Source organism: Microtus ochrogaster, chromosome 4, assembly GCF_000317375.1.
Source record: "Microtus ochrogaster isolate Prairie Vole_2 chromosome 4, MicOch1.0, whole genome shotgun sequence".
Lineage (NCBI taxonomy): Eukaryota > Metazoa > Chordata > Mammalia > Rodentia > Cricetidae > Microtus > Microtus ochrogaster.
Genome location: NC_022011.1, coordinates 52,051,642 through 52,061,421, shown reverse-complemented (window position 1 = coordinate 52,061,421; position 9,780 = coordinate 52,051,642). Strand labels below are relative to the sequence as shown.

Genomic DNA, 9,780 nt, shown 5'->3' with positions numbered 1-9,780 from the left:
GGCGGGGGCGACAAAACCCTTCTCCTTCCTATTTTCTCTCAACATTCACTCTTTAACTTTGAGCACTAACTAGCCCTTTGGGATTTCAAATGCCATTTCATGGTCTCGAGCATTGGCAGCACGTGAGAACGTGCAGACCTGGCTCCAGAACGCCATCTTAATTTTAGGAAGCCATGCAGACCTCCAAAACATCGCACCATCTACCGTGATTTGAAAAACCTACATTTTGAGGGCACTGTTGCAATTGCCAGATAGAGACCAGCAAGGTCCTAAAGTAGGGAGGGGGGTACGGGATCAGTAGGGTCTCCTGTAAGTCAAATGCTCACTGAGCAGGGACCCCTCCACACACCCAGAGATGTCACAGCTGAGCTGTAGGGCAGCCGCAGCTTCAGCCACTGGACAGTGGGCAGTTTTGGCGTTTGGGGTGTTTTAATCGAGGGAACCCCGCGCACCGCACAGGGTAGTCGTACACACGTAGCCAAGTCCATAGGGCTTGGAGTGGAATGGTCAGAAAAAAGGTCGCAGCGAGGAGAAAGAAAGAGCCAGCGCTCGGAACGGTGAGTCAGGCCAGGCCTCGGCCTCAGCAGGGCCGCTCGTCTCCTCGGCCGGGAGTTCTCCGTTTCAGCTCCGCCGGGCGGATGCCGGACCTCGCTCCCCCAGACCAAGCCCGAGAATCCTTCAGGCCAGGACGGCCTCATCTCAAGGGAGGCAGAACCGCGACCAGGACCACACCTCCATGCTGTAGCTGGTCCGCCCCCAGCAAGGAGGCCGCAGGACGCCTACGCCCGCCCAGGAGGACGCAAGTCAGTGACGTAAGGCGCGATGAGATTACGTCAAACGGCGCGGGGGCGGGCGTCCTGACGCAAGCGACTCACCAGGAAATACCAAGTCAAGGCTGTACGCCTGCGCCGTGATTAGAGTAGGGTCGTGCGCTTGCGCAATGAACCCCAAGACGCGGCGCGTGCGTACTGGTGTCTAGGGCGATGGGCGGGGTGTGGACGCCTTCGCTATGGCAGCCCGCGGTCCTTCTCAGTCTTGGGCTTCCTGACGCCTCCAGCAAGCGAGGTCTCTTGGGCCAGCTTCGCAGTCATGTACCCACCGCCGCCGCCGGCGCCTCACCGGGACTTCATCTCGGTGACGCTGAGCCTGGGCGAGAGCTACGACAACAGCAAGAGCCGGCGGCGGCGCTCATGCTGGAGGGTGAGGCGGGGTCCGGATAGGGACGTCCTGCGGTGGGTAGCATCCTACTGGAGCCTGGACTCTGGCGTCCTGGTCTCTTCCAGCTTGTAGAAGTTCCCCTGCCGCGTCTGGTTCTCGCAGCTTGAGTCCCGGTGTTGTTGGGTCCCCTGCCTAATGCCAGGTGTTTCTGGTGGTCCTTGGCTGAGGGGCACGGGTCCAGCATGTATGGTCAGATGCATGGTTCGTTCAACGCCCGGGCCAGGGCATGGGGATTTCAGGAGTTTTTCTCAATTGCATGTTCAGCTAAACAGATGGTGTACAGCTGTTGCCACGTATAAGCTAGTGTGCCCTGTCACCCCTGGTGCTGCCCCCGCCATGTAAACTTTGCTGACAGGGAACTTCCCTTAAGTATGGACATGCCGCAGGTTCTCTCTGTATTGCTGTCCTCCGAATCTGTGACAAGTGTCATTTCTGGCTCTCCCTCAGAAATGGAAGCAACTTTCAAGGTTACAGCGGAACGTGATTCTCGTCCTCCTGGGCTTTCTGATTATCTGTGGATTCTTGTCTTATCTTCAGGCAGCTGACCAGTGGAAAGGTATCGGAAATACCAGTGGTGTTAGGGATGTGGGGGTGCAGGCTGAGGTCAGATACTTTCTTGCAGTCCAGTTGAGACAGTACCAGGAGGCATATGTGGTGTCAGATGAGCAAGAGGTGGAAGTGGGGGTCAGTATGGCCACCTGGCTGTGCAGCTGACTGTAGGTCGCTCTTCAGTATTTGGTGCCAGCAGTGCTCCTCTCTCTGTCAGAGAATGTCAGTCAAGAGCATCAGTACCACTCACAGGAAGTGTTCCTACCACTTGTTACAGTGTGTTTGCCAAAGACCAACAGATTTCCTGAGAGGATGCTGAGGATCTCTTCTGGGATTCGCTAGGGTTGCCGCTCTTGGAGACCCAAACAGTGCTGCAGATTGCGCAGATGAAGCTGTTTACCACCATGCTCTTCTTTCCAGTATAGACAATATGAAACTGATGTGTTTGGGTATTTGCGTGTTGTGCTTAAGGACACACTCTGCCAAATGCTTGAAAAGGAACTGATTCAGCCTGACTGTAGTCCCAGCACTTGGGAAGTAGAGGCAGAAGGATCAGGACTTTGAGGCTAGCCTGGGCTACATAAAACCCTACTTTCAATAAAAAATATATGTTTGTGTGTGTACATATGTGTGTATGTAAATGTATATCAGGTTTGATTCCTCTGGACTTTCTTGAATTCAGTAGCTTCTAGGAGATCCCACCGACCTAAAACAAATAACACATGTTTAGGCACCTCTTTGTGAGCCTACCTGGGCCTTAAGGTAAAAGATTTTCTTCCACAGGACTGAGTGGCACTCCTGCAGAAGAGCAGAAGATGAAGCCGGAAGTAGTCCCACCTGTCCTACCAGCTCCTCAGAAGGAAGGCACTAAACCAGAAGAGTTTCCGGCCGTAGTCCCTCAGGTATTTCCAGTAAAGGCTGTGAAGAGTTGTCACTGGGGTCTGCTCTGGAACCTTGCAGGTTGACAGACAGTGCCTCAAAGAGGCTGAAGGCTCAATTGAGGCTGTCTGTATAAAGCTGGGGAAAGAAGGGGAGAACACTTGCTTCAGTTTCTTTTCACAGCACCGTGGTCCAGCTCCAGTGTTAGGTGCTGACTGCCTACTTATGAGGAAAGAGACTTTTCCCTTTGGAGGAACCACAGAAGCTGATAGGAAGGGCAGTATCAGACAACTGGCACATGGTATAGTGCTGAGAGCTGGAGCCATCTGGGGAAATGCTCAAGAAGCCCCCATTTCTGTCTGGGTGGGCAGAGCAAGGTTGAAGGAGATAGACCTTTGTAAAGTTGTGGTTCTGGTGGTGCCTGAGGGGTATAACCGGTGCCCTTGGAAGATCTGAAGAGGGAGTAGAGCCATGCTCAGGTGGAGATGCTTCACAGTGGAGGAAGGTGCTGCACAGTTGGTCATGGTGTGGGGATAGAGTGAGGGTCCCCGTGCAGAGGGACAGTGAGAAATTAGCAGGAGCCAGTAGAACACTGAGGTGCTCCATCTGACTGCTGTGTGTGCCTAGGAGGCAGTATGGAGACATTGTGGGTGGGTGATATTCGAATCACCTGTCAGTCATGTCTGGGGCGTCCTGGGTAGAGGCAGCATAATTTGTCTAGGAGAGGTTTTGGGAACAGCCCAGCCTCATCCTGGGGTATCCACTCTGAGAAGTTTAGGATTATGGGGAGTGGAGTCTAGAGGTAGTCAGAGGCAACAAGAGAGCCAGTTGCTGAGAGCTGATCTGTGATAGAGACGGGCCGGACCTAGGTTTCCTGAGAGCTGGGACAGTTGCCCACAGCAGTTGGGTTCATCTACACCACGAAACCTTTGGCTGTCAGTTGTTTTTTTTCTCTATCACATAGCAGATGTTGTAAAACTTCAACTTCTCTATGGGTGGAGTCCTGGGCACAGGTGGAGGTTTCATATCCTTGTAGGCTTTCATACCAACAGGAAGCCCCTGCTAATGCCTCTCTAGGGAATTATTTTTCCAGTACTAGGTCCTGAATTGAGACATAGACACATATGGACTGGGGATTCAAGCATGGCTTTGTCGTCTTGGTGAATTTGGGGGTACCTTCATTCTGAACAGGGAGTGTTTTATGTTTTGTCTTCAGAAAGCTTGTCGTTACTAAGTTGCTGGATACTCACTAGAAAGGACAGGAGAGTAGACCAAGTCTGTGTTGGCAAGCCCCTTGGTCAGGCCATATAGGGAGTGGGTAGAGTTTGAAAAAGGACAATCAGCATGCTGCCCCTGTAGATTGTTGATACAGCTTTTGAGTGACAGACTTGCTTCTAGACAGGTCTGTGCACATGGTGGTGATGCTTCCAGTTTCCTTGTGTTTTTTGGGAGATGCAGCACACGTCAACTCACCCCAGATAGGGATCCTACAATAGACCAAAGTACAGATGCTACCAAAGTCCAATGACTTTTACTGGGGTTGCTTACAGGACTATGGGGGAGAGGTTACTTACAGGTGAAGAAATGATCCAAAGACAGCTGCATCACCAAAGCCCACCCCAGCATGACTGACAGCTCACATAAGCCGGGACCCTGGAGCACACTGCACAGCCTGCAGGCAGCTCAGCAGGTTGGAGAGCGTCCTTTCCAGGTGCTGCAGTTGGTCTAGCTGCTGGCTGTTGCTGTTTTCAGGCAGGTGCTCTGGACTGGGTCTTTGCAGCTTGCCTTCCCTGAGGGTCTTCATTGCAGCTCAGCTCCTCTGAGAGGAGCTCTCAGCTTTCATTTCTTCCTCTGGCAGAGAGGAGCCTAGAGAATCTGGTCAGTTTCAGGGGCTTCCTGCTTAGGGAGCTTCCCTGCAGGATGGAATGTTTCCATCAGGTGGATATTTTCCTGCTTGGGATTTTCCTGTAAGTGGTAGTGTTGCCAAATGCAAGAGATAAGTATCCTAAGTTTTTTTCCAGTTGTTCAGTGTGCTGCTCTGAGCAGCTTTATGGACTTTGTCATGTGCTCAGCCTGACTTTTCCCGGAAGGGAGGTTTATACTCTGATTTCAGTGTGAAAGAAGGATTGGAATGCAGATAAGACAGGTAGAATGGAAGGCATTCATTGTCACCCTACTTAAGGCAATTTTTTAAATATTTGATGTACTTTAGTAGATTTAATTGGATATACACATTTGAGTACAGTTGGGGATTAGGTATCATGTGGATTTATTTACTTATTTGTATAGTTAGTTTTTCAAGACAGGGTTTCTTGTGTAGCGCTGTATAAACGGAGGCAGACCTTTCCTTTTGTCCCAACTGCCCAGTCCCAAATAATCGTACAAAAGTTTATATTAATTACAGAATGTTTGTCCTATAGCTCAGGCTTATCATTACTGATTATTAATTATTATTTATTTATTTATTTTTTGGTTTTTCGAGACAGGGTTTCTCTGTGGTTTTGGAGCCTGTCCTGGAACTAGCTCTTGTAGACCAGGCTGGTCTCGAACTCACAGAGATCCGCCTGCCTCCGCCACCCGAGTGCTGGGATTAAAGGCGTGCGCCACCACCGCCCAGCTTATTATTAATAATTATTAGTTCTTAGAACTTCAGTTAACCCATTTCTATTAATCTGCACTTTGCCATGTGGGTTTGTGGCTTTCCTGTTCTCTAGCATGTCTTGTTCCTCTGGTGGCTGTCTCATATCTCTCCTGACTCCACCCTTCTTTCTCCCTGTGTCTCCATTTGGCTTTTCCGCCTGTCCTTATTTTGCCTGGCTATGGGCCAATTCAGCTGTATTATTAACCAGTGAGAGGAATGCATGTTCACAGTGTACAGACGGATTATCCCAGGACACCCCTACCTGTCCTGGAATGGGATCTGTAAAGCAAGCTGGCCTTGAACTTAGTATCCTGCTTCTGGAGTACTGGGATTAGGTCTGTGTTGTGTGCATTTTCATCCTGAGTTTTAGTAACTTCTGTCATGTAAATTCTTAGAGCTGGGTCATCCATTGCATGTATGTATGTAATGTAATAAATGTAATTTACCAAATCATTTATTGAGGATATAAATGAAGCTAAGGGTAAATTTCTGTGCCTGATGCCGTGGAGCACAGAATGAGTCTGGGAAGTACACTGTCCTGTTGCCAGGACTGCTCTGAGGGGAGGGTGGCAGTGGGGACCTAGCTCCATCATTTGCAGTCCCCCCCCACGTTTTTCTTTTCTTTCTTTTTTCTTCCTTCTTTTTTTTTAAATTTATTTTTCGAAACAGGGTTTCTCTGTGTAACAGCTCTGGCTGTCCTGGAACTCTGTAGACCAGGCTGGCCTCTGCCTCCCAAGCGCTGGGATTAAAGGCATGTGCCACCACTGCCCAGCTATTTGCAGCCCTTTGATTTGTGAGAACCCAAGGCTTTTTGCACTTTCTCAGATGGAGTGAGTAACCCTGGCTGCTACCCACAGTGTCTTTATCTTTGTCATTCTTTTTCCTCTAGGACTGTTTCAGTTTTCAACTGTTCCCAGCAGGGCTCTAGCTCTGTATCCAGGCCTGCATTAGCCATTTGCTAATTCACCAAGTTCCTAAGCAGCTCATCTTTCAAACCTGCAGACTGCTAAAAAGTGCAGCCAGTTCCCCAAGGCTTTAGTAGAACACAACAGCACACTGTCCTCTCTGGGTATGAATACACGTCTGAGGGACAGAATCTTCTGCATATAGAGAAGCCCAGGCCATGACAGGTGATGTATTTTCACATTTAACTCTGATATTGGTTTAGAAGCAGCAAAGGCATTTCCGGAGGGGCCCTCCCCATCTGCAGATCAGACCCCCCAACACAGTCTCCAAGGAGGAAACCCAGGATGATGCTAAGGAGAAGGAGACAGCCCTGGGGGATGCCCAGCAGGAGGAAAACACACAGAGGACCGTCATCAGGTACGAGCAGGAGATGGGTCTGAATTTGCAGTGTCTGATACCAGCCTGTCTGGTTTAATTTTAATGAGAGTTCATTTTGTCAATGTCGTATTTCCCATTTGAAACAGACTGTTGTAAAGATGGCTTCAGAGCCACCTGGTCTGAGAGCAGGACTTTTAAGGCGTGTGAGGGTAGAAGGTCCAGAGGAATGGCGGGAAGGAGGAAAGTGAGACTTGGTCTTTTTCTGTGGCAGGTGGCTGTGGGGTGACAACTGGTGACAGGCACTTCCTTTCCTAGCCACCTATGACCTGGCAGTGAGCAGAATGAGAGGACGTGGCCTGGTTCCCTGGACTGGGCTGGCACTTGTCAGCCAGTGAGTTGCTTGCTGGCTGTACTCACAGACGCCTCAGTCCTAGAAGGCCTTCAGCTTCACTTCCTGCTCAGTGTCACCCTTGAAAACATCAGGTGCAGCTCTCCCAGGAGGTGTGCCCTAACCTCTGAGCCTGAGGAGCTGTCCTGAGGATGTGCAACCTGAGGTCTTAGATCCACGAGCACATAAGGAGACAGGGTGGAAGTAGCGGCCTAGAAAAGTCCTAGGGAAAATAGCGGTTTGGAGAAGCTCTTGATCATGTTTGCAGGAGGAAAGGATTTGCTTCCACAGCCAGCATCTGATTCAGCTCGGTATTGATTATAGTACTCTTAAAGACAGGAATGGAGGGGTGGGTAGTAGCTGAGCCTGGGTCCAATTCTGCTCAGGTTGTTGAAGAGATCTTTTGAAGTGACAGAGAAGACTAGCATCCCCCCTATATAAGCATGGCATACAAATCTGTGAAGCATTCTATATTATAAAAAATAAAGAAGCCAGGTGGTGGCAGCACATGCCTTTAATCCCAGCACTTGGGAGGCACAGGCAGGTGGATCTCTGTGAGTTTGAGGCCACAGAGTGAGTTCCAGGATAGTCAATGATACAGTAAAAACCCTGCCTCAAAAAAAAAAAAAAAAAAAAAAAAAAAGAAAGAAAGAAAGAAAAAGAAAGAAAGAAAGAAAAAAGCCAAGCATGGTAGCATGCATCTTTAATCCCAGCACTTGGGAGGTAAAGGCTGGTGACTATTTGTGAGTTCAAGACCTGGTGTGTCTACGTAGCAAGTTCCAGGTGTCAGCCAAGGCTACTCAAAAAAAAAAAGGGGGGGGGTGGGCCTGGGGAGATGGAATAGAAGTTAAGAACACTGGTTTTTGCAAAGGACCCAGGTTCAGTTCCCAGCATCCACATAGTGACTTAGAGCAATCCATAACTATAGTTTCAGGGGACCTGACTTCTTTCTCTGACCTCTGAGGGCACCAGGTACACACGTGGTACAAATGCATACATACAGGCAAATGTTCAATACACATAAAAATTATTAGGACAGACAGGAAAACACATACTATACTATACTATACTATACTATACTATACTATACTATACTATACTATACTATACTATACCAGCAACAAAAAAGAAACCTTTGAGTCCACACTCAGCCAGGTGTCATATGGCAAACCTCTGCCTGTTCCTGGTGTCTTATCGTCGGACAGAACCCTAGAGGGACTCTCCAGATGTCATATCCGTGAGCAGAGACAGTGCCAGTCTAGGCAGCCACCCTGACTCCTGCACACATCTGGTTTCTTTTGGGTGTATTCAGTTTATTTATACCATAGCAGCTTCAACCTCTGGCCACTGCATCCGTCCCCAGGGTTGCTCCTTGTATTTTCTACAGATCTTAGGAGCTCCTTTAGCTTAGATCTCTGATTTAGACTCTCCCTTATACAGCCCTGGAGTTGTCCACATTCAGATGACTGTACCCAGGAAGCCATGTTCCAGATGGGTGTGTGTGAGTCAGAATTAGTTGGTGTTTTCCTGTCACTCCGTGTTGTGCTCCCACAGTGGAGCAGGCCTTGTCCTGGGCACATTGTGGGTTTGGAGGGTGTAACCTCAACTGGTTGATCTAGCTGACTGCTTTTTCCCTGCTCCCCCCAAGCTGGCGGGGAGCAGTGATTGAGCCTGAACAGGCCACTGAACTCCCTTCAAAAAGAGCTGAAGCCTCCACCAAACCTCCTTTTCTGGCACCTAGGATGTGGAAAAAGCCAGGTGAGTTTTCCTGCCCCCTTTTCTCACCAGAGCTGTGCCCAAGAGCCTGGCGGTTGTTACTCTACATCCCGATCCCTGCGCAGCTCCCCCTTCAGCACCCTTGCTCGGTCCACATATTTTGTGCAGCCCTGTGACTGTCTGTGGCTTCTTAGTTCCCCTGATTTTTTGCCTGAGCACTGAGCTATCAGAGAGGATGCTGTGTTTGAGAAGTCTAACTTTGCCATTCTGCTCCTGGGCCAGGTTGTGCCTTAGTGTAAGAAAATACACAAGATTAAAGTTACACATATTAATGATAAAGATTCAATAAAATCATTTTTTTATTTTGTTTTGTTGACAGGGTTTCTCTGTGTAGCTTTGGCTGTCTTGGAACTTGTTCTATAGACCAGGCTGGCCTTGAACTCAGAGTGTTGGGATTAAAGGCAGGCACCATCACCACCTGGGCATCAATAAAAATAAATACCTTGTTAAAGAAGCTGGGAATGGTGGCACATGCCTTTAATCCCAGCACTTGGGAGGAAGAGGTAGGCAGATCTCTAAGTTTGTGACCAGCCAGGTCTACAAAGCAAGTTCTAGGATAGCTAGGGCTATTACACAGAGAGACCCTGTCTTAAAAAAAAAAAAAATGGCTCAATGATTAAGAGCACTTACTGCTCTTTTACAGGTCCTGAGTTCAATTCCTAGAAACCACATGGTGGTTCACAGCTCTCTATAATGGGATCTGATGCCCTCTTCTAACATTCAGGCTTGTGTGTAGATGGCACTCATGCCTAAAAAAATACATAATTTTTTTAAACTTTTTTAAAGATTTATTATTTATTATGTATGTAGTGGTTCTGCTGCCTATATTCTGCCTGCACGCCAGAAGAGGGCATCAGGTCTCATTACAAATGGTTGTGAGCCACCATGTGGTTGCTGGGAATTGACCTCAGGACCTCTGGAAGAGCAGTGCTCTTAACCTCTGACCCATCTCTCCAGCCCACATAATAAATTTTTTTATTTTTTTTTTTTGGTTTTTCGAGACAGGGTTTCTCTGTAGCTTTGGAGCCTGTCCTGGAACTAGCTC

The 9,780-nt window shown here is 48.7% G+C and overlaps 1 protein-coding gene across 2 annotated transcripts in view; it reads left to right on the top strand.

The window, feature by feature from the left end:
* Positions 1-403: 403 nt before the first annotated feature.
* The window catches only part of Man1b1 (mannosidase alpha class 1B member 1), a 19,612-nt gene continuing 10,235 nt past the window's right edge, over positions 404-9,780 (top strand). The window contains exons 1-5 of one of the 2 annotated variants that reach the window (XM_026778593.1): positions 404-812; positions 1,666-1,774; positions 2,551-2,669; positions 6,456-6,610; positions 8,608-8,717. In XM_026778593.1, coding sequence (XP_026634394.1) covers positions 504-812; positions 1,666-1,774; positions 2,551-2,669; positions 6,456-6,610; positions 8,608-8,717 — 802 coding nt within the window. In that variant the 5' untranslated portion in view covers positions 404-503. Of the gene's footprint in view, positions 813-974; positions 1,201-1,665; positions 1,775-2,550; positions 2,670-6,455; positions 6,611-8,607; positions 8,718-9,780 lie in introns of those variants that run through there. The other variant, XM_005346312.2, reaches the window with a different exon arrangement.